We start from the raw sequence: 27500 nt of genomic DNA, 5'->3' as shown, positions 1-27500 counted from the left end.
CACCGTGACGTTGTCCAGCATGATGTGTCCAGAGATGTCCAGCGACACCAGATCCACCAAACTCTGCGCGAGGCTACTCAAGATCTTCCTCGTCATCTTAAACTTGGACGATCTCTGATTCTCCCGGGAGATATCCAGGTGTCTGAGGAAACATGTGATCGCCCGTCAAGCGTTCACTCCTTCAGATGATCTAATGTTGTTAATCGAAGAGTTTGTTAAACCTTTGCGTGCCGTTCTTCACGAAGCCGGTCAAAGCGTACAGAATTTTCTCTTTTTTTGTAAATGAAATTTAAAACTATTTTTTAGTTTGATATATGATTTTGAATTTTTAGGGGCTTTTTTATACTAAATTATTTTTATAATGCATTTATTCACTTTTTGAGCATAGACCTGGTTTCACCCTCCAGATGAAACTGTGGTAAATCTTGAACGCTTTAAAGCACAGACTGAAGTTTGATCACATAGAGACACTTGGCAGATTATTGCTGAAGTGAAAGAAGTTTAAAAAAGTAACAGAACTTTAATTGTATTGTTATGAAAAATGCACAAAAATACTATTTAAAATTTTCATATGAAATATATATTTTTAAAAACACGTTTTATTTAAGCAAAGCCATAAATGTAAGGCAGTTGTGCTCCACATGTGAGCTGATATCTCAGTAAATGAGCGTTCAGTGAGATGTTGTTCGGCTGCAGTTCCAAACGCTTCCACTAGAGGAAACTCTCATTCATTTACAATGCGCTCGTTTCTGACCGCGAGAAACACAAGTGTGAATATTGTTTTCAGGACTATTTAACCTGTTCCAATCATGAATCATGCATTTTTTTAGCAAGTGCCAAAACCTTTACAAAGTTTCGTACCATTCCGATGAAGAAAAAATTTCAAAAAAAAAAAAAAAAAAAAAAAAAAAAAAAACTTTGACCGAAGCGCAACTAATCAAAAATACAGTAAAAACAGTGAAATATTATTATAATGTAAATCAGCTGTTTTCTATGTGAATATAAAGTAAAGTGTAATTTATTCCTGTGATCAAAGCTGAATTTTCAGCATCATTACTCCAGTCTTCAGTGTCACATGATCCTTCAGAAATCACTATAATATGATGATTTGATGATCAAGAAACATTATTGAAAATTACTTTGTTAATCAGAAATGTATCTGTCACACTTATTGGAATCAAAATGAAGAATCGTAATGGATAAGCACAACTGGAATCGGACTCGCTAAACCCCGCGTGTGTGTGTCCTCACCGGAGTTTGCTCATCAGCAGCAGTGTGTGTACGAGCTCCTCCGTCAGCTCCACGTTATACAGCACCAGCGACGCCAGCCGCTCCCGCCACTGCGCGAGGAAGGCGGGGCGAGGGACGCGCGCGCCGGAGAGGTCGAGCGAGCTCAGCGAGGGCAGCGGCGTCAGCAGCGACTCCACGTCCAGCTCCGGCGTCAGGCCGCCCACGTTCAGCACGCGCAGACGCCTGAAGCCCTGGAAGCTGAAGCTGCGGTCCAGCGTGTGTGTGCGCACGTCCTCCTCCTCCTCCTCCTCCTCCTCCTCCTCACACGCCGGCCTGAAGAAGAGGCTGGAGGAGCCGAAGAGGCTGAGCGACAGCAGAGAGTGCCTGAAGCTGAGCAGCGTCCGCAGGCCTCGAGCCGTCACACGCGTGCAGGAGCTCAGCTGCAGCTCCATCAGATCCTGCACACACACACACACACACACACACACACACATCAACAGCCAATCAGTTCCTTGAAACTGAACAGTTCAAACATTCAATTCATAAATCATCAATCAAGTCAGATTTATTTGTATAATGCTTTTCACAATACACATCGTTTCAGAAAATCATGATGCTAATGTTTATAATATCTTAATGCCATATAGTCCGAGATAAATAATAGCATTGTTGTATTTTTAGACGATATAAACAATCAACCAATTGAGATTTGCTATACAATATATCACTTAATGATTTCGAGGAAAAACTATGCTAACATGCCTCGATTATTCTTTAACTAGAACTTCACTGTATTTAATGGTTGAATTTACTTGAGAATGCGGTTTATTTGGATGGAAAAATCCCTATTCTAAACTCAAAGTAAAGGTGAATTATATTCTAGAGACACATGGATTATTTTTTCACCTGCTTTGAACTGAAACGTGTTCAGTATCATTAACACACCGCAGGACTAAATGAAAGTTCAAGTGTGTCGGTCAGGTGATCATCTCACCTGATCTCTCTTATTACACCACCATAATGAAAGAACAAAGGCTGAGAGTGAAAGTATTTCGACTCCCTCCATGTGACGCACTTGAGAAAAGCATTTAAAGTCAGAATTCACACTGTCTAAATGCACTTTATTGTGAATGATTATCCACGCATGTCATTTTATACGCTGTTTTGACCTTTGAATGTCATAATAACTGGCCTCTTAAACCCCGCCCCTGCTCAGGCTAGGCCCCGCCTCCATGTGTAAGTGCCACGCCCACATGCATCCATCAGCCCAGTGCTGGTTCCTCACCTGTTTTGCGAGGGCCTCCAGGTCCCGGTCCCGGATGAAGTCGTCCCTCAGGTGTAGGCGTGTGACTCTGGTGCTGCGCGGGTCACTGAAGAGCTGGAAGAACCCGTCCAGCGGCTCGAACTCACTATCAGTGTGCACCAGATCCACATACCTGTCAATCAAAGCATCAGCGTCAGCCTCAGAGCACCTCACACACTCAGACACACTCACAGACTGACACACGCACTCAGACACGCACTCAGACACGCACTCAGACACGCACTCAGACACGCACTCAGACACACACTCAGACACACACACTCAGACACACACACTCAGACACACACACTCAGACACACACACTCAGACACACACACACTCAGACAGACACACACACACACTCACACACACACACACACTCAGACACACACACACACACTCAGACACACACACACACACACACGCTCAGACACACTGACACACACGCTCAGACACACACTCAGACACACACTCAGACACACACTCAGACACACACTCAGACACACACTCAGACACACACACTCAGACACACACACTCAGACACACACACTCAGACACACACACACTCAGACAGACACACACACACACTCACACACACACACACACTCAGACACACACACACACACTCAGACACACACACACACACACACACGCTCAGACACACTGACACACACGCTCAGACACACACTCAGACACACACTCAGACACACACTCAGACACACACTCAGACACACACTCAGACACACACTCAGACACACACACTCAGACACACACACTCAGACACACACACTCAGACACACACACACTCAGACAGACACACACACACACTCAGACACACACACACACTCACACACACACACACTCAGACACACACACACACACTCAGACACACACACACACACACGCTCAGACACACTGACACACACGCTCAGACACACACTCAGACACACACTCAGACACACACTCAGACACACACTCAGACACACACTCAGACACACACTCAGACACACACTCAGACACACACACTCAGACACACACACTCAGACACACACACTCAGACACACACACTCAGACACACACACTCAGACACACACACTCAGACACACACACACTCAGACAGACACACACACACACTCAGACACACACACACACTCACACACACACACACACTCAGACACACACACACACACTCAGACACACACACACTCAGACACACACACACACACACACTCAGACACACACATTCACTCAGACACACACACACACTCAGACACACACACACACACACACACTCAGACACACACACACACACTCAGACACACACACACACACTCAGACACACAGATTCACTCAGACACACACACACACGTACGCGTGCACCAGCCGGTCGCAGATCTCGCTGGGCAGGAACACGTCGGGCCGCACACACACACACACACACACACACACACTCAGACACACACTCACTCACACACACACACACACACTCAGACACACACACACACTCAGACACACACACACACACGTACGCGTGCACCAGCCGGTCGCAGATCTCGCTGGGCAGGAACACGTCGGCCCGCACACACACACACACACACACACACACACACACACACACACACACACACACACACACTCAGACACTCAGACACACACTCACTCACACACACACACACACACTCAGACACACACACTCAGACACACACACACACGTACGCGTGCACCAGCCGGTCGCAGATCTCGCTGGGCAGGAACACGTCGGGCCGCAGGCGGAGCCGGTTCTGCTCGCTGTAGCACATGGTTCTGCGCAGGTTCTTCAGGCAGAACACGGTGACCAGGGACATCAGGCTCTCCGGGTCGTCCCCCACTGCCATCGCCATGACGACGCTCGATCAGAACTGCAGGACTGCGGCCCGGGTCTCAGCGCCGCACATCGAGATGGACCAGAACAAACTCCACCTGAGCGACCAGAACAACACACTGATATTAATGATCCCACTGACTCTATCAGGCCAGAACACACTGAGCTGAATCATGTTCTCTACTGACTTTATAGAGCTCGTAACTGAGGAACTTCAAAACATATTGAACTGAATTGAATTTCTTTCATAATTAATGAACTTTGGGACATTGACACTGTTATTGAACTATACTGAATTAGTTTCATAATTGATTCGGTTAGCGTCATTGACACTGTTATTGAACTGAATTGAATTAGTTTCATAATTGATTCGTTTTGCAGCATTGACACTGTTATTGAACTGAATTGAATTAGTTTCATAATTGATTCATTTTGCAGCACTGACACTGTTATTGAACTGAATTGAATTGATTTCATAATTTATTTGTTTTGCAGCATTGACACTGTTATTGAACTGAATTAGTTTCATAATTGATTCGTTTTGCAGCATTGACATTGTTATTGAACTGAATTGAATTAGTTTCATAATTCATTCGTTTTGCGTCACTGACACTGTTATTGAACTGAATTGAATTAGTTTCATAATTGATTCGTTTTGCAGCATTGACACTGTTAATGAACTGAATTGAATTAGTTTCATAATTGATTCGTTTTCCAGCATTGACACTGTTATTGAACTGAATTGAATTAGTTTCATAATTGATTCATTTTGCAGCACTGACACTGTTATTGAACTGAATTGAATTAGTTTCATAATTGATTTGTTTTGCAGCATTGACACTGTTATTGAACTGAATTGAATTAGTTTCATAATTGATTTGTTTTGCAGCATTGACACTGTTATTGAACTGAATTGAATTAGTTTCATAATTGATTTGTTTTGCAGCACTGACACTGTTATTGAACTGAATTGAATTGATTTCATAATTCATTCGTTTTGCAGCATTGACACTGTTATTGAACTGAATTGAATTAGTTTCATAATTGATTCATTTTGCAGCATTGACACTGTTATTGAACTGAATGGAATTGAACTTAATTGATTTCATAATTCATTCGTTTTGCAGCATTGACACTGTTATTGAACTGAATTGAATTAGTTTCATAATTGATTTGTTTTGCAGCATTGACACTGTTATTGAACTGAATTGAATTAGTTTCATAATTGATTTGTTTTGCAGCATTGACACTGTTATTGAACTGAATTGATTTCATAATTCATTCGTTTTGCAGCATTGACACTGTTATTGAACTGAATTGATTTCATAATTCATTCGTTTTGCAGCATTGACACTGTTATTGAACTGAATTGAATTAGTTTCATAATTGATTTGTTTTGCAGCATTGACACTGTTATTGAACTGAATTGAATTAGTTTCATAATTGATTTGTTTTGCAGCATTGACACTGTTATTGAACTGAATTGAACTGAATTGAATTGATTTCATAATTGATTTGTTTTGCAGCATTGACACTGTTATTGAACTGAATTGAATTGATTTCATAATTGATTTGTTTTGCAGCATTGACACTGTTATTGAACTGAATTGAACTGAATTGAATTGATTTCATAATTCGTTTGTTTTGCAGCATTGACACTGTTATTGAACTGAATTGAATTGATTTCATAATTGATTTGTTTTGCAGCATTGACACTGTTATTGAACTGAATTGAATTGATTTCATAATTGATTTGTTTTGCAGCATTGACACTGTTATTGAACTGAATTGAATTGATTTCATAATTGATTTGTTTTGCAGCATTGACACTGTTATTGAACTGAATTGAATTAGTTTCATAATTGATTTGTTTTGCAGCATTGACACTGTTATTGAACTGAATTGAATTGATTTCATAATTGATTTGTTTTGCAGCATTGACACTGTTATTGAACTGAATTGAATTGATTTCATAATTGATTTGTTTTGCAGCATTGACACTGTTATTGAACTGAATTGAGTTCATAATTGATTTGTTTTGCAGCATTGACACTGTTATTGAACTGAATTGAACTGAATTGAATTGATTTCATAATTCGTTTGTTTTGCAGCATTGACACTGTTATTGAACTGAATTGAATTGATTTCATAATTGATTCGTTTTGCAGCATAGACAATGTTATTGAACTGAATTGAACTTAATTGAATTGATTTCATAATTGATTTGTTTTGCAGCATTGACACTGTTATTGAACTGAATTGAATTGATTTCATAATTGATTTGTTTTGCCGCATTGACACTGTTATTGAACTGAATTGAATTGATTTCATAATTGATTTGTTTTGCAGCATTGACACTGTTATTGAACTGAATTGAATTCATAATTGATTTGTTTTGCAGCATTGACACTGTTATTGAACTGAATTGATTTCATAATTGATTTGTTTTGCAGCATTGACACTGTTATTGAACTGAATTGAATTCATAATTGATTTGTTTTGCAGCATTGACACTGTTATTGAACTGAATTGATTTCATAATTGATTTGTTTTGCAGCATTGACACTGTTATTGAACTGAATTGAATTGATTTCATAATTGATTTGTTTTGCAGCATTGACACTGTTATTGAACTGAATTGAATTGATTTCATAATTGATTTGTTTTGCAGCATTGACACTGTTATTGAACTGAATTGAATTCATAATTGATTTGTTTTGCAGCATTGACACTGTTATTGAACTGAATTGAACTGAATTGATTTCATAATTCGTTTGTTTTGCAGCATTGACACTGTTATTGAACTGAATTGAATTGATTTCATAATTGATTCCATAATTGATTTGTTTTGCAGCATTGACACTATTATTGAACTGAATTGAATTGATTTCATAATTGATTTGTTTTGCAGCATTGACACTGTTATTGAACTGAATTGAATTAGTTTCATAATTGATTTGTTTTGCAGCATTGACACTGTTATTGAACTGAATTGAATTAGTTTCATAATTGATTTGTTTTGCAGCATTGACACTGTTATTGAACTGAATTGAATTAGTTTCATAATTGATTTGTTTTGCAGCATTGACACTGTTATTGAACTGAATTGAATTGATTTCATAATTGATTTGTTTTGCAGCATTGACACTGTTATTGAACTGAATTGAATTGATTTCATAATTGATTTGTTTTGCAGCATTGACACTGTTATTGAACTGAATTGAACTGAATTGAATTGATTTCATAATTGATTTGTTTTGCAGCATAGACACTGTTATTGAACTGAATTGAGTTCATAATTGATTTGTTTTGCAGCATTGACACTGTTATTGAACTGAATTGAACTGAATTGAATTGATTTCATAATTGATTTGTTTTGCAGCATAGACACTGTTATTGAACTGAATTGAGTTCATAATTGATTTGTTTTGCAGCATTGACACTGTTATTGAACTGAATTGAACTGAATTGATTTCATAATTCGTTTGTTTTGCAGCATTGACACTGTTATTGAACTGAATTGAATTGATTTCATAATTGATTCGTTTTGCAGCATAGACAATGTTATTGAACTGAATTGAACTTAATTGAATTGATTTCATAATTGATTTGTTTTGCAGCATTGACACTGTTATTGAACTGAATTGAATTGATTTCATAATTGATTTGTTTTGCAGCATAGACAATGTTATTGAACTGAATTGAACTTAATTGAATTGATTTCATAATTGATTTGTTTTGCAGCATTGACACTGTTATTGAACTGAATTGAATTGATTTCATAATTGATTTGTTTTGCCGCATTGACACTGTTATTGAACTGAATTGAATTAGTTTCATAATTGATTCGTTTTCCAGCATTGACACTGTTATTGAACTGAATTGAATTAGTTTCATAATTGATTTGTTTTGCAGCATTGACACTGTTATTGAACTTAATTGAATTGATTTCATAATTGATTTGTTTTGCAGCATTGACACTGTTATTGAACTGAATTGAATTAGTTTCATAATTGATTCGTTTTCCAGCATTGACACTGTTATTGAACTGAATTGAATTAGTTTCATAATTGATTTGTTTTGCAGCATTGACACTGTTATTGAACTGAATTGAATTAGTTTCATAATTGATTTGTTTTGCAGCATTGACACTGTTATTGAACTGAACTGAATTAGTTTCATAATTGATTCGGTTAGCGTCATTGACACTGTTATTGAACTGAATTGAATTAGTTTCATAATTGATTTGTTTTGCAGCATTGACACTGTTATTGAACTGAATTGAATTAGTTTCATAATTGATTCATTTTGCAGCACTGACACTGTTATTGAACTGAATTGAATTGATTTCATAATTGATTTGTTTTGCAGCATTGACACTGTTATTGAACTGAATTTAATTGATTTCATAATTGATTTGTTTTGCAGCATTGACACTGTTATTGAACTGAATTAGTTTCATAATTGATTCGTTTAGCGTCATTGACATTGTTATTGAACTGAATTGAATTAGTTTCATAATTCATTCGTTTTGCGTCACTGACACTGTTATTGAACTGAATTGAATTAGTTTCATAATTCATTCGTTTTGCAGCATTGACACTGTTATTGAACTGAATTTAATTGATTTCATAATTGATTTGTTTTGCAGCATTGACACTGTTATTGAACTGAATTAGTTTCATAATTGATTCGTTTAGCGTCATTGACATTGTTATTGAACTGAATTGAATTAGTTTCATAATTGATTCGTTTTGCAGCATTGACACTGTTAATGAACTGAATTGAATTAGTTTCATAATTGATTCGTTTTCCAGCATTGACACTGTTATTGAACTGAATTGAATTAGTTTCATAATTGATTCATTTTGCAGCACTGACACTGTTATTGAACTGAATTGAATTGATTTCATAATTCATTCGTTTTGCAGCATTGACACTGTTATTGAACTGAATTGAATTAGTTTCATAATTGATTCATTTTGCAGCATTGACACTGTTATTGAACTGAATGGAATTGAACTTAATTGATTTCATAATTCATTCGTTTTGCAGCATTGACACTGTTATTGAACTGAATTGAATTAGTTTCATAATTGATTTGTTTTGCAGCATTGACACTGTTATTGAACTGAATTGAATTAGTTTCATAATTGATTTGTTTTGCAGCATTGACACTGTTATTGAACTGAATTGATTTCATAATTCATTCGTTTTGCAGCATTGACACTGTTATTGAACTGAATTGATTTCATAATTCATTCGTTTTGCAGCATTGACACTGTTATTGAACTGAATTGAATTAGTTTCATAATTGATTTGTTTTGCAGCATTGACACTGTTATTGAACTGAATTGAATTAGTTTCATAATTGATTTGTTTTGCAGCATTGACACTGTTATTGAACTGAATTGAACTGAATTGAATTGATTTCATAATTGATTTGTTTTGCAGCATTGACACTGTTATTGAACTGAATTGAATTGATTTCATAATTGATTTGTTTTGCAGCATTGACACTGTTATTGAACTGAATTGAACTGAATTGAATTGATTTCATAATTCGTTTGTTTTGCAGCATTGACACTGTTATTGAACTGAATTGAATTGATTTCATAATTGATTTGTTTTGCAGCATTGACACTGTTATTGAACTGAATTGAATTGATTTCATAATTGATTTGTTTTGCAGCATTGACACTGTTATTGAACTGAATTGAATTGATTTCATAATTGATTTGTTTTGCAGCATTGACACTGTTATTGAACTGAATTGAATTAGTTTCATAATTGATTTGTTTTGCAGCATTGACACTGTTATTGAACTGAATTGAATTGATTTCATAATTGATTTGTTTTGCAGCATTGACACTGTTATTGAACTGAATTGAATTGATTTCATAATTGATTTGTTTTGCAGCATTGACACTGTTATTGAACTGAATTGAGTTCATAATTGATTTGTTTTGCAGCATTGACACTGTTATTGAACTGAATTGAACTGAATTGAATTGATTTCATAATTCGTTTGTTTTGCAGCATTGACACTGTTATTGAACTGAATTGAATTGATTTCATAATTGATTCGTTTTGCAGCATAGACAATGTTATTGAACTGAATTGAACTTAATTGAATTGATTTCATAATTGATTTGTTTTGCAGCATTGACACTGTTATTGAACTGAATTGAATTGATTTCATAATTGATTTGTTTTGCCGCATTGACACTGTTATTGAACTGAATTGAATTGATTTCATAATTGATTTGTTTTGCAGCATTGACACTGTTATTGAACTGAATTGAATTCATAATTGATTTGTTTTGCAGCATTGACACTGTTATTGAACTGAATTGATTTCATAATTGATTTGTTTTGCAGCATTGACACTGTTATTGAACTGAATTGAATTCATAATTGATTTGTTTTGCAGCATTGACACTGTTATTGAACTGAATTGATTTCATAATTGATTTGTTTTGCAGCATTGACACTGTTATTGAACTGAATTGAATTGATTTCATAATTGATTTGTTTTGCAGCATTGACACTGTTATTGAACTGAATTGAATTGATTTCATAATTGATTTGTTTTGCAGCATTGACACTGTTATTGAACTGAATTGAATTCATAATTGATTTGTTTTGCAGCATTGACACTGTTATTGAACTGAATTGAACTGAATTGATTTCATAATTCGTTTGTTTTGCAGCATTGACACTGTTATTGAACTGAATTGAATTGATTTCATAATTGATTCCATAATTGATTTGTTTTGCAGCATTGACACTATTATTGAACTGAATTGAATTGATTTCATAATTGATTTGTTTTGCAGCATTGACACTGTTATTGAACTGAATTGAATTAGTTTCATAATTGATTTGTTTTGCAGCATTGACACTGTTATTGAACTGAATTGAATTAGTTTCATAATTGATTTGTTTTGCAGCATTGACACTGTTATTGAACTGAATTGAATTAGTTTCATAATTGATTTGTTTTGCAGCATTGACAGTTATTGAACTGAATTGAATTAGTTTCATAATTGATTCGTTTTGCAGCATTGACACTGTTATTGAACTGAATTGAATTAGTTTCATAATTGATTTGTTTTGCAGCATTGACACTGTTATTGAACTGAATTGAATTAGTTTCATAATTGATTTGTTTTGCAGCATTGACACTGTTATTGAACTGAATTGAATTAGTTTCATAATTGATTTGTTTTGCAGCATTGACACTGTTATTGAACTGAATTGAATTGATTTCATAATTGATTCGTTTTGCAGCATTGACACTGTTATTGAACTGAATTGAATTAGTTTCATAATTGATTTGTTTTGCAGCATTGACACTGTTATTGAACTGAATTGAATTGATTTCATAATTGATTCGTTTTGCAGCATTGACACTGTTATTGAACTGAATTGAATTAGTTTCATAATTGATTTGTTTTGCAGCATTGACACTGTTATTGAACTGAATTGAATTAGTTTCATAATTGATTTGTTTTGCAGCATTGACACTGTTATTGAACTGAATTGAATTGATTTCATAATTGATTCGTTTTGCAGCATTGACACTGTTATTGAACTGAATTGAATTAGTTTCATAATTGATTCGTTTTGCAGCATTGACACTGTTATTGAACTGAATTGAATTAGTTTCATAATTGATTCGTTTTCCAGCATTGACACTGTTATTGAACTGAATTGAATTAGTTTCATAATTGATTCGTTTTCCAGCATTGACACTGTTATTGAACTGAATTGAATTAGTTTCATAATTGATTCGTTTTCCAGCATTGACACTGTTATTGAACTGAATTGAATTAGTTTCATAATTGATTTGTTTTGCAGCATTGACACTGTTATTGAACTGAATTGAATTGATTTCATAATTGATTCGTTTTGCAGCATTGACACTGTTATTGAACTGAATTGAATTAGTTTCATAATTGATTTGTTTTGCAGCATTGACACTGTTATTGAACTGAATTGAATTGATTTCATAATTGATTCGTTTTGCAGCATTGACACTGTTATTGAACTGAATTGAATTAGTTTCATAATTGATTTGTTTTGCAGCATTGACACTGTTATTGAACTGAATTGAATTAGTTTCATAATTGATTTGTTTTGCAGCATTGACACTGTTATTGAACTGAATTGAATTAGTTTCATAATTGATTTGTTTTGCAGCATTGACACTGTTATTGAACTGAATTGAATTGATTTCATAATTGATTCGTTTTGCAGCATTGACACTGTTATTGAACTGAATTGAATTAGCTTCATAATTGATTTGTTTTGCAGCATTGACACTGTTATTGAACTGAATTGAATTGATTTCATAATTGATTTGTTTTGCAGCATTGACACTGTTATTGAACTGAATTGAATTAGTTTCATAATTGATTTGTTTTGCAGCATTGACACTGTTATTGAACTGAATTGAATTAGTTTCATAATTGATTTGTTTTGCAGCATTGACACTGTTATTGAACTGAATTGAATTGATTTCATAATTGATTCGTTTTGCAGCATTGACACTGTTATTGAACTGAATTGAATTAGTTTCATAATTGATTCGTTTTGCAGCATTGACACTGTTATTGAACTGAATTGAATTAGTTTCATAATTGATTTGTTTTGCAGCATTGACACTGTTATTGAACTGAATTGAATTAGTTTCATAATTGATTTGTTTTGCAGCATTGACACTGTTATTGAACTGAATTGAATTAGTTTCATAATTGATTTGTTTTGCAGCATTGACAGTTATTGAACTGAATTGAATTAGTTTCATAATTGATTCGTTTTGCAGCATTGACACTGTTATTGAACTGAATTAGTTTCATAATTGATTTGTTTTCCAGCATTGACACTGTTATTGAACTGAATTGAATTAGTTTCATAATTGATTTGTTTTGCAGCATTGACACTGTTATTGAACTGAATTGATTTCATAATTGATTTGTTTTGCAGCATTGACACTGTTATTGAACTGAATTGAATTAGTTTCATAATTGATTTGTTTTGCAGCATTGACACTGTTATTGAACTGAATTGATTTCATAATTGATTTGTTTTGCAGCATTGACACTGTTATTGAACTGAATTGAATTAGTTTCATAATTGATTTGTTTTGCAGCATTGACACTGTTATTGAACTGAATTGAATTAGTTTCATAATTGATTCGTTTTCCAGCATTGACACTGTTATTGAACTGAATTGAATTAGTTTCATAATTGATTTGTTTTGCAGCATTGACACTGTTATTGAACTGAATTGAATTAGTTTCATAATTGATTTGTTTTCCAGCATTGACACTGTTATTGAACTGAATTGAATTAGTTTCATAATTGATTCGTTTTCCAGCATTGACACTGTTATTGAACTGAATTGAATTAGTTTCATAATTGATTCGTTTTCCAGCATTGACACTGTTATTGAACTGAATTGAATTAGTTTCATAATTGATTTGTTTTGCAGCATTGACACTGTTATTGAACTGAATTGAATTAGTTTCATAATTGATTTGTTTTGCAGCATTGACACTGTTATTGAACTGAATTGAATTAGTTTCATAATTGATTTGTTTTGCAGCATTGACACTGTTATTGAACTGAATTAGTTTCATAATTGATTTGTTTTGCAGCATTGACACTGTTATTGAACTGAATTGAATTGATTTCATAATTGATTTGTTTTGCAGCATTGACACTGTTATTGAACTGAATTGAATTAGTTTCATAATTGATTTGTTTTGCAGCATTGACACTGTTATTGAACTGAATTAGTTTCATAATTGATTTGTTTTGCAGCATTGACACTGTTATTGAACTGAATTAGTTTCATAATTGATTTGTTTTGCAGCATTGACACTGTTATTGAACTGAATTGAATTAGTTTCATAATTGATTCGTTTTCCAGCATTGACACTGTTATTGAACTGAATTGAATTAGTTTCATAATTGATTTGTTTTGCAGCATTGACACTGTTATTGAACTGAATTGAATTAGTTTCATAATTGATTTGTTTTGCAGCATTGACACTGTTATTGAACTGAATTGAATTAGTTTCATAATTGATTTGTTTTGCAGCATTGACACTGTTATTGAACTGAATTGAATTAGTTTCATAATTGATTTGTTTTGCAGCATTGACACTGTTATTGAACTGAATTGAATTAGTTTCATAATTGATATGTTTTGCAGCATTGACAGTTATTGAACTGAATTGAATTAGTTTCATAATTGATTCGTTTTGCAGCATTGACACTGTTATTGAACTGAATTGAATTAGTTTCATAATTGATTTGTTTTGCAGCATTGACACTGTTATTGAACTGAATTGAATTAGTTTCATAATTGATTTGTTTTGCAGCATTGACACTGTTATTGAACTGAATTGAATTAGTTTCATAATTGATTTGTTTTGCAGCATTGACACTGTTATTGAACTGAATTGAATTGATTTCATAATTGATTCGTTTTGCAGCATTGACACTGTTATTGAACTGAATTGAATTAGTTTCATAATTGATTTGTTTTGCAGCATTGACACTGTTATTGAACTGAATTGAATTGATTTCATAATTGATTCGTTTTGCAGCATTGACACTGTTATTGAACTGAATTGAATTAGTTTCATAATTGATTTGTTTTGCAGCATTGACACTGTTATTGAACTGAATTGAATTAGTTTCATAATTGATTTGTTTTGCAGCATTGACACTGTTATTGAACTGAATTGAATTGATTCATAATTGATTCGTTTTGCAGCATTGACACTGTTATTGAACTGAATTGAATTAGTTTCATAATTGATTCGTTTTGCAGCATTGACACTGTTATTGAACTGAATTGAATTAGTTTCATAATTGATTCGTTTTGCAGCATTGACACTGTTATTGAACTGAATTGAATTAGTTTCATAATTGATTCGTTTTGCAGCATTGACACTGTTATTGAACTGAATTGAATTAGTTTCATAATTGATTCGTTTTCCAGCATTGACACTGTTATTGAACTGAATTGAATTAGTTTCATAATTGATTCGTTTTCCAGCATTGACACTGTTATTGAACTGAATTGAATTAGTTTCATAATTGATTCGTTTTGCAGCATTGACACTGTTATTGAACTGAATTGAATTAGTTTCATAATTGATTTGTTTTGCAGCATTGACACTGTTATTGAACTGAATTGAATTGATTTCATAATTGATTCGTTTTGCAGCATTGACACTGTTATTGAACTGAATTGAATTAGTTTCATAATTGATTTGTTTTGCAGCATTGACACTGTTATTGAACTGAATTGAATTAGTTTCATAATTGATTTGTTTTGCAGCATTGACACTGTTATTGAACTGAATTGAATTAGTTTCATAATTGATTTGTTTTGCAGCATTGACACTGTTATTGAACTGAATTGAATTGATTTCATAATTGATTCGTTTTGCAGCATTGACACTGTAATTGAACTGAATTGAATTAGCTTCATAATTGATTTGTTTTGCAGCATTGACACTGTTATTGAACTGAATTGAATTGATTTCATAATTGATTTGTTTTGCAGCATTGACACTGTTATTGAACTGAATTGAATTAGTTTCATAATTGATTTGTTTTGCAGCATTGACACTGTTATTGAACTGAATTGAATTAGTTTCATAATTGATTTGTTTTGCAGCATTGACACTGTTATTGAACTGAATTGAATTGATTTCATAATTGATTCGTTTTGCAGCATTGACACTGTTATTGAACTGAATTGAATTAGTTTCATAATTGATTCGTTTTGCAGCATTGACACTGTTATTGAACTGAATTGAATTAGTTTCATAATTGATTTGTTTTGCAGCATTGACACTGTTATTGAACTGAATTGAATTAGTTTCATAATTGATTTGTTTTGCAGCATTGACACTGTTATTGAACTGAATTGAATTAGTTTCATAATTGATTTGTTTTGCAGCATTGACAGTTATTGAACTGAATTGAATTAGTTTCATAATTGATTCGTTTTGCAGCATTGACACTGTTATTGAACTGAATTAGTTTCATAATTGATTTGTTTTCCAGCATTGACACTGTTATTGAACTGAATTGAATTAGTTTCATAATTGATTTGTTTTGCAGCATTGACACTGTTATTGAACTGAATTGATTTCATAATTGATTTGTTTTGCAGCATTGACACTGTTATTGAACTGAATTGAATTAGTTTCATAATTGATTTGTTTTGCAGCATTGACACTGTTATTGAACTGAATTGATTTCATAATTGATTTGTTTTGCAGCATTGACACTGTTATTGAACTGAATTGAATTAGTTTCATAATTGATTTGTTTTGCAGCATTGACACTGTTATTGAACTGAATTGAATTAGTTTCATAATTGATTCGTTTTCCAGCATTGACACTGTTATTGAACTGAATTGAATTAGTTTCATAATTGATTTGTTTTGTAGCATTGACACTGTTATTGAACTGAATTGAATTAGTTTCATAATTGATTTGTTTTCCAGCATTGACACTGTTATTGAACTGAATTGAATTAGTTTCATAATTGATTCGTTTTCCAGCATTGACACTGTTATTGAACTGAATTGAATTAGTTTCATAATTGATTCGTTTTCCAGCATTGACACTGTTATTGAACTGAATTGAATTAGTTTCATAATTGATTTGTTTTGCAGCATTGACACTGTTATTGAACTGAATTGAATTAGTTTCATAATTGATTTGTTTTGCAGCATTGACACTGTTATTGAACTGAATTGAATTAGTTTCATAATTGATTTGTTTTGCAGCATTGACACTGTTATTGAACTGAATTGAATTGATTTCATAATTGATTCGTTTTGCAGCATTGACACTGTTATTGAACTGAATTGAATTAGTTTCATAATTGATTTGTTTTGCAGCATTGACACTGTTATTGAACTGAATTGAATTAGTTTCATAATTGATTTGTTTTGCAGCATTGACACTGTTATTGAACTGAATTGAATTAGTTTCATAATTGATTTGTTTTGCAGCATTGACACTGTTATTGAACTGAATTGAATTAGTTTCATAATTGATTTGTTTTGCAGCATTGACACTGTTATTGAACTGAATTGAATTAGTTTCATAATTGATTTGTTTTGCAGCATTGACAGTTATTGAACTGAATTGAATTAGTTTCATAATTGATTTGTTTTGCAGCATTGACACTGTTATTGAACTGAATTGATTTCATAATTGATTTGTTTTGCAGCATTGACACTGTTATTGAACTGAATTGAATTAGTTTCATAATTGATTTGTTTTGCAGCATTGACACTGTTATTGAACTGAATTGATTTCATAATTGATTTGTTTTGCAGCATTGACACTGTTATTGAACTGAATTGAATTAGTTTCATAATTGATTTGTTTTGCAGCATTGACACTGTTATTGAACTGAATTGAATTAGTTTCATAATTGATTCGTTTTCCAGCATTGACACTGTTATTGAACTGAATTGAATTAGTTTCATAATTGATTTGTTTTGCAGCATTGACACTGTTATTGAACTGAATTGAATTAGTTTCATAATTGATTTGTTTTCCAGCATTGACACTGTTATTGAACTGAATTGAATTAGTTTCATAATTGATTCGTTTTCCAGCATTGACACTGTTATTGAACTGAATTGAATTAGTTTCATAATTGATTCGTTTTCCAGCATTGACACTGTTATTGAACTGAATTGAATTAGTTTCATAATTGATTTGTTTTGCAGCATTGACACTGTTATTGAACTGAATTGAATTAGTTTCATAATTGATTTGTTTTGCAGCATTGACACTGTTATTGAACTGAATTGAATTAGTTTCATAATTGATTTGTTTTGCAGCATTGACACTGTTATTGAACTGAATTGAATTAGTTTCATAATTGATTTGTTTTGCAGCATTGACACTGTTATTGAACTGAATTAGTTTCATAATTGATTTGTTTTGCAGCATTGACACTGTTATTGAACTGAATTGAATTGATTTCATAATTGATTTGTTTTGCAGCATTGACACTGTTATTGAACTGAATTGAATTAGTTTCATAATTGATTTGTTTTGCAGCATTGACACTGTTATTGAACTGAATTAGTTTCATAATTGATTTGTTTTGCAGCATTGACACTGTTATTGAACTGAATTAGTTTCATAATTGATTTGTTTTGCAGCATTGACACTGTTATTGAACTGAATTAGTTTCATAATTGATTTGTTTTGCAGCATTGACACTGTTATTGAACTGAATTGAATTAGTTTCATAATTGATTTGTTTTGCAGCATTGACACTGTTATTGAACTGAATTGATTTCATAATTGATTTGTTTTGCAGCATTGACACTGTTATTGAACTGAATTGAATTAGTTTCATAATTGATTTGTTTTGCAGCATTGACACTGTTATTGAACTGAATTGAATTAGTTTCATAATTGATTTGTTTTCCAGCATTGACACTGTTATTGAACTGAATTGAATTAGTTTCATAATTGATTCGTTTTCCAGCATTGACACTGTTATTGAACTGAATTGAATTAGTTTCATAATTGATTCGTTTTCCAGCATTGACACTGTTATTGAACTGAATTGAATTAGTTTCATAATTGATTCGTTTTCCAGCATTGACACTGTTATTGAACTGAATTGAATTAGTTTCATAATTGATTTGTTTTGCAGCATTGACACTGTTATTGAACTGAATTGAATTAGTTTCATAATTGATTTGTTTTGCAGCATTGACACTGTTATTGAACTGAATTGAATTAGTTTCATAATTGATTTGTTTTGCAGCATTGACACTGTTATTGAACTGAATTGAATTAGTTTCATAATTGATTTGTTTTGCAGCATTGACACTGTTATTGAACTGAATTAGTTTCATAATTGATTCGTTTTGCAGCATTGACACTGTTATTGAACTGAATTGAATTGATTTCATAATTGATTTGTTTTGCAGCATTGACACTGTTATTGAACTGAATTGAATTAGTTTCATAATTGATTTGTTTTGCAGCATTGACACTGTTATTGAACTGAATTAGTTTCATAATTGATTTGTTTTGCAGCATTGACACTGTTATTGAACTGAATTAGTTTCATAATTGATTTGTTTTGCAGCATTGACACTGTTATTGAACTGAATTAGTTTCATAATTGATTTGTTTTGCAGCATTGACACTGTTATTGAACTGAATTGATTTCATAATTGATTTGTTTTGCAGCATTGACACTGTTATTGAACTGAATTGATTTCATAATTGATTTGTTTTGCAGCATTGACACTGTTATTGAACTGAATTGAATTAGTTTCATAATTGATTTGTTTTCCAGCATTGACACTGTTATTGAACTGAATTGAATTAGTTTCATAATTGATTCGTTTTCCAGCATTGACACTGTTATTGAACTGAATTGAATTAGTTTCATAATTGATTCGTTTTCCAGCATTGACACTGTTATTGAACTGAATTGAATTAGTTTCATAATTGATTCGTTTTCCAGCATTGACACTGTTATTGAACTGAATTGAATTAGTTTCATAATTGATTTGTTTTGCAGCATTGACACTGTTATTGAACTGAATTGAATTGATTTCATAATTGATTCGTTTTGCAGCATTGACACTGTTATTGAACTGAATTGAATTAGTTTCATAATTGATTTGTTTTGCAGCATTGACACTGTTATTGAACTGAATTGAATTGATTTCATAATTGATTCGTTTTGCAGCATTGACACTGTTATTGAACTGAATTGAATTAGTTTCATAATTGATTTGTTTTGCAGCATTGACACTGTTATTGAACTGAATTGAATTAGTTTCATAATTGATTTGTTTTGCAGCATTGACACTGTTATTGAACTGAATTGAATTAGTTTCATAATTGATTTGTTTTGCAGCATTGACACTGTTATTGAACTGAATTGAATTGATTTCATAATTGATTCGTTTTGCAGCATTGACACTGTTATTGAACTGAATTGAATTAGCTTCATAATTGATTTGTTTTGCAGCATTGACACTGTTATTGAACTGAATTGAATTGATTTCATAATTGATTTGTTTTGCAGCATTGACACTGTTATTGAACTGAATTGAATTAGTTTCATAATTGATTTGTTTTGCAGCATTGACACTGTTATTGAACTGAATTGAATTAGTTTCATAATTGATTTGTTTTGCAGCATTGACACTGTTATTGAACTGAATTGAATTGATTTCATAATTGATTCGTTTTGCAGCATTGACACTGTTATTGAACTGAATTGAATTAGTTTCATAATTGATTCGTTTTGCAGCATTGACACTGTTATTGAACTGAATTGAATTAGTTTCATAATTGATTTGTTTTGCAGCATTGACACTGTTATTGAACTGAATTGAATTAGTTTCATAATTGATTTGTTTTGCAGCATTGACACTGTTATTGAACTGAATTGAATTAGTTTCATAATTGATTTGTTTTGCAGCATTGACAGTTATTGAACTGAATTGAATTAGTTTCATAATTGATTCGTTTTGCAGCATTGACACTGTTATTGAACTGAATTAGTTTCATAATTGATTTGTTTTCCAGCATTGACACTGTTATTGAACTGAATTGAATTAGTTTCATAATTGATTTGTTTTGCAGCATTGACACTGTTATTGAACTGAATTGATTTCATAATTGATTTGTTTTGCAGCATTGACACTGTTATTGAACTGAATTGAATTAGTTTCATAATTGATTTGTTTTGCAGCATTGACACTGTTATTGAACTGAATTGATTTCATAATTGATTTGTTTTGCAGCATTGACACTGTTATTGAACTGAATTGAATTAGTTTCATAATTGATTTGTTTTGCAGCATTGACACTGTTATTGAACTGAATTGAATTAGTTTCATAATTGATTCGTTTTCCAGCATTGACACTGTTATTGAACTGAATTGAATTAGTTTCATAATTGATTTGTTTTGCAGCATTGACACTGTTATTGAACTGAATTGAATTAGTTTCATAATTGATTTGTTTTCCAGCATTGACACTGTTATTGAACTGAATTGAATTAGTTTCATAATTGATTCGTTTTCCAGCATTGACACTGTTATTGAACTGAATTGAATTAGTTTCATAATTGATTCGTTTTCCAGCATTGACACTGTTATTGAACTGAATTGAATTAGTTTCATAATTGATTTGTTTTGCAGCATTGACACTGTTATTGAACTGAATTGAATTAGTTTCATAATTGATTTGTTTTGCAGCATTGACACTGTTATTGAACTGAATTGAATTAGTTTCATAATTGATTTGTTTTGCAGCATTGACACTGTTATTGAACTGAATTAGTTTCATAATTGATTTGTTTTGCAGCATTGACACTGTTATTGAACTGAATTGAATTGATTTCATAATTGATTTGTTTTGCAGCATTGACACTGTTATTGAACTGAATTGAATTAGTTTCATAATTGATTTGTTTTGCAGCATTGACACTGTTATTGAACTGAATTAGTTTCATAATTGATTTGTTTTGCAGCATTGACACTGTTATTGAACTGAATTAGTTTCATAATTGATTTGTTTTGCAGCATTGACACTGTTATTGAACTGAATTGAATTGATTTCATAATTGATTCGTTTTGCAGCATTGACACTGTTATTGAACTGAATTGAATTAGTTTCATAATTGATTTGTTTTGCAGCATTGACACTGTTATTGAACTGAATTGAATTGATTTCATAATTGATTCGTTTTGCAGCATTGACACTGTTATTGAACTGAATTGAATTAGTTTCATAATTGATTTGTTTTGCAGCATTGACAGTTATTGAACTGAATTGAATTGATTTCATAATTGATTTGTTTTGCAGCATTGACACTGTTATTGAACTGAATTGAATTAGTTTCATAATTGATTTGTTTTGCAGCATTGACACTGTTATTGAACTGAATTGAATTAGTTTCATAATTGATTTGTTTTGCAGCATTGACACTGTTATTGAACTGAATTGAATTAGTTTCATAATTGATTTGTTTTGCAGCATTGACACTGTTATTGAACTGAATTGAATTAGTTTCATAATTGATTCGTTTTCCAGCATTGACACTGTTATTGAACTGAATTGAATTAGTTTCATAATTGATTTGTTTTGCAGCATTGACACTGTTATTGAACTGAATTGAATTAGTTTCATAATTGATTTGTTTTCCAGCATTGACACTGTTATTGAACTGAATTGAATTAGTTTCATAATTGATTCGTTTTCCAGCATTGACACTGTTATTGAACTGAATTGAATTAGTTTCATAATTGATTCGTTTTCCAGCATTGACACTGTTATTGAACTGAATTGAATTAGTTTCATAATTGATTTGTTTTGCAGCATTGACACTGTTATTGAACTGAATTGAATTAGTTTCATAATTGATTTGTTTTGCAGCATTGACACTGTTATTGAACTGAATTGAATTAGTTTCATAATTGATTTGTTTTGCAGCATTGACACTGTTATTGAACTGAATTGAATTAGTTTCATAATTGATTTGTTTTGCAGCATTGACACTGTTATTGAACTGAATTGAATTAGTTTCATAATTGATTTGTTTTGCAGCATTGACACTGTTATTGAACTGAATTGAATTAGTTTCATAATTGATTTGTTTTGCAGCATTGACACTGTTATTGAACTGAATTGAATTAGTTTCATAATTGATTTGTTTTGCAGCATTGACACTGTTATTGAACTGAATTGAATTAGTTTCATAATTGATTTGTTTTGCAGCATTGACACTGTTATTGAACTGAATTGAATTAGTTTCATAATTGATTTGTTTTGCAGCATTGACACTGTTATTGAACTGAATTGAATTAGTTTCATAATTGATTTGTTTTGCAGCATTGACACTGTTATTGAACTGAATTGATTTCATAATTGATTCGTTTTGCAGCATTGACACTGTTATTGAACTGAATTGAATTGATTTCATAATTGATTTGTTTTGCAGCATTGACACTGTTATTGAACTGAATTGAATTAGTTTCATAATTGATTTGTTTTGCAGCATTGACACTGTTATTGAACTGAATTGAATTAGTTTCATAATTGATTTGTTTTGCAGCATTGACACTGTTATTGAACTGAATTGAATTAGTTTCATAATTGATTTGTTTTGCAGCATTGACACTGTTATTGAACTGAATTGAATTGATTTCATAATTGATTTGTTTTGCAGCATTGACACTGTTATTGAACTGAATTGAATTAGTTTCATAATTGATTTGTTTTGCAGCATTGACACTGTTATTGAACTGAATTGAATTAGTTTCATAATTGATTTGTTTTGCAGCATTGACACTGTTATTGAACTGAATTAGTTTCATAATTGATTTGTTTTGCAGCATTGACACTGTTATTGAACTGAATTAGTTTCATAATTGATTTGTTTTGCAGCATTGACACTGTTATTGAACTGAATTGAATTGATTTCATAATTGATTCGTTTTGCAGCATTGACACTGTTATTGAACTGAATTGAATTAGTTTCATAATTGATTTGTTTTGCAGCATTGACACTGTTATTGAACTGAATTGAATTGATTTCATAATTGATTCGTTTTGCAGCATTGACACTGTTATTGAACTGAATTGAATTAGTTTCATAATTGATTTGTTTTGCAGCATTGACACTGTTATTGAACTGAATTGAATTAGTTTCATAATTGATTTGTTTTGCAGCATTGACACTGTTATTGAACTGAATTGAATTAGTTTCATAATTGATTTGTTTTGCAGCATTGACACTGTTATTGAACTGAATTGAATTAGTTTCATAATTGATTTGTTTTGCAGCATTGACACTGTTATTGAACTGAATTGAATTAGTTTCATAATTGATTTGTTTTGCAGCATTGACACTGTTATTGAACTGAATTGAATTGATTTCATAATTGATTTGTTTTGCAGCATTGACACTGTTATTGAACTGAATTAGTTTCATAATTGATTTGTTTTGCAGCATTGACACTGTTATTGAACTGAATTGAATTGATTTCATAATTGATTTGTTTTGCAGCATTGACACTGTTATTGAACTGAATTGAATTAGTTTCATAATTGATTTGTTTTGCAGCATTGACACTGTTATTGAACTGAATTGAATTAGTTTCATAATTGATTTGTTTTGCAGCATTGACACTGTTATTGAACTGAATTGAATTGATTTCATAATTGATTTGTTTTGCAGCATTGACACTGTTATTGAACTGAATTGAATTGATTTCATAATTGATTTGTTTTGCAGCATTGACACTGTTATTGAACTGAATTGAATTAGTTTCATAATTGATTTGTTTTGCAGCATTGACACTGTTATTGAACTGAATTGAATTAGTTTCATAATTGATTTGTTTTGCAGCATTGACACTGTTATTGAACTGAATTAGTTTCATAATTGATTTGTTTTGCAGCATTGACACTGTTATTGAACTGAATTAGTTTCATAATTGATTTGTTTTGCAGCATTGACACTGTTATTGAACTGAATTGAATTGATTTCATAATTGATTCGTTTTGCAGCATTGACACTGTTATTGAACTGAATTGAATTAGTTTCATAATTGATTTGTTTTGCAGCATTGACACTGTTATTGAACTGAATTGAATTGATTTCATAATTGATTCGTTTTGCAGCATTGACACTGTTATTGAACTGAATTGAATTAGTTTCATAATTGATTTGTTTTGCAGCATTGACACTGTTATTGAACTGAATTGAATTAGTTTCATAATTGATTTGTTTTGCAGCATTGACACTGTTATTGAACTGAATTGAATTAGTTTCATAATTGATTTGTTTTGCAGCATTGACACTGTTATTGAACTGAATTGAATTAGTTTCATAATTGATTTGTTTTGCAGCATTGACACTGTTATTGAACTGAATTGAATTAGTTTCATAATTGATTTGTTTTGCAGCATTGACACTGTTATTGAACTGAATTGAATTGATTTCATAATTGATTCGTTTTGCAGCATTGACACTGTTATTGAACTGAATTGAATTAGTTTCATAATTGATTCGTTTTGCAGCATTGACACTGTTATTGAACTGAATTGAATTAGTTTCATAATTGATTTGTTTTGCAGCATTGACACTGTTATTGAACTGAATTGAATTAGTTTCATAATTGATTTGTTTTGCAGCATTGACACTGTTATTGAACTGAATTGAATTGATTTCATAATTGATTCGTTTTGCAGCATTGACACTGTTATTGAACTGAATTGAATTAGTTTCATAATTGATTCGTTTTGCAGCATTGACACTGTTATTGAACTGAATTGAATTAGTTTCATAATTGATTTGTTTTGCAGCATTGACACTGTTATTGAACTGAATTGAATTAGTTTCATAATTGATTTGTTTTCCAGCATTGACACTGTTATTGAACTGAATTGAATTAGTTTCATAATTGATTTGTTTTGCAGCATTGACACTGTTATTGAACTGAATTGAATTAGTTTCATAATTGATTTGTTTTGCAGCATTGACAGTTATTGAACTGAATTGAATTAGTTTCATAATTGATTCGTTTTGCAGCATTGACACTGTTATTGAACTGAATTAGTTTCATAATTCATTCGTTTTGCAGCATTGACACTGTTATTGAACTGAATTGAATTAGTTTCATAATTGATTTGTTTTGCAGCATTGACACTGTTATTGAACTGAATTGAATTGATTTCATAATTGATTTGTTTTGCAGCATTGACACTGTTATTGAACTGAATTGAATTAGTTTCATAATTGATTCGTTTTGCAGCATTGACACTGTTATTGAACTGAATTGAATTAGTTTCATAATTGATTCGTTTTGCAGCATTGACACTGTTATTGAACTGAACTGAATTAGTTTCATAATTGATTCGTTTTGCAGCATTGACACTGTTATTGAACTGAATTGAATTAGTTTCATAATTGATTCGTTTTGCAGCATTGACACTGTTATTGAACTGAATTGAATTAGTTTCATAATTGATTCGTTTTGCAGCATTGACACTGTTATTGAACTGAATTGAATTAGTTTCATAATTGATTTGTTTTGCAGCATTGACACTGTTATTGAACTGAACTGAATTAGTTTCATAATTGATTCGTTTTGCAGCATTGACACTGTTATTGAACTGAACTGAATTAGTTTCATAATTGATTTGTTTTGCAGCATTGACACTGTTATTGAACTGAACTGAATTAGTTTCATAATTGATTCGTTTTGCAGCATTGACACTGTTATTGAACTGAATATGTTTCATAATTGATTCGTTTTGCAGCATAGACAATTTTATTGAACTGAATTGAATTAATTTCGTAACTGACTAATATTGTAACATTGACAGGCACACACACATCATTATCCAACTAAATTGAATCAACTTTGAACTGAATTGAATTAATTTAATAATTAATGGATATTGTAACATTGACCCACACATACCATTACCCAACTGAATTGAATCAACATTGAACTAAATTGAATCAACATTGAACTGAATTAGTTTCATAACTGATGAATATTGCAACATTGACACACACACACACACACACACACACACACACATCATCATCATCAGCTCTAATCACAATTCCACTCTTTTATATTCCAGTGTTTTTATGTGTTGCTCTAGTTGCGGTTGCGCGGTTGTTTACACGCACTGCCCGGGGAAACACTCCTGATAAACACCAGCTCGCGCTTTCTAATGAAGCGGAACTTATATTCAGTGTCCATTAGGTTTAATAGTGCCGTTGACGCTCCTGTTGTGTAGATGTGTTTATGTTGGTATCAGTGTTGATCTTGTGAAGAGTGTTAGCGCGCGGGCTAGCCGTTAGCAGCTCAATGAAACGCGAGAGTTTAATATAGTCGCTCAGTGATTGACAGCGTCTGTCGCGCGCGGCGCGTGCGTGTGTCTCTTACCTGACGCCGGTACACCGCTTCGATTCACAAGAAACGCAGAAATATGAACATGATCTATTGATGATCTCCGGCGCTCTGATGTCAACACAAC

The 27500-nt window shown here is 32.1% G+C and overlaps 1 protein-coding gene across 1 annotated transcript in view; it reads right to left on the bottom strand.

The window, feature by feature from the left end:
* Positions 1-27500, bottom strand: part of LOC143746300 (protein zer-1 homolog) — a 30800-nt gene that overhangs the window by 3232 nt on the left and 68 nt on the right. Inside the window, exons 1-5 of the mRNA XM_077238145.1 lie at positions 27410-27500; positions 4250-4492; positions 2516-2666; positions 1252-1688; positions 1-142 (exon numbers count right to left, since the gene is read on the bottom strand). The exon at positions 1-142 is cut by the window's left edge and continues 32 nt beyond it; the exon at positions 27410-27500 is cut by the window's right edge and continues 68 nt beyond it. Of these exons, the coding sequence (XP_077094260.1) occupies positions 1-142; positions 1252-1688; positions 2516-2666; positions 4250-4413 (894 nt within the window). The 5' untranslated portion in view covers positions 4414-4492; positions 27410-27500. The remainder of the gene's footprint in view (positions 143-1251; positions 1689-2515; positions 2667-4249; positions 4493-27409) is intronic.

This window comes from Siphateles boraxobius, unplaced genomic scaffold (assembly GCF_051911475.1).
Source record: "Siphateles boraxobius isolate OS27281-9 unplaced genomic scaffold, OSU_SipBor_1 218, whole genome shotgun sequence".
NCBI lineage: Eukaryota > Metazoa > Chordata > Actinopteri > Cypriniformes > Leuciscidae > Siphateles > Siphateles boraxobius.
This window is presented reverse-complemented; position numbering and strand designations above follow the sequence as displayed.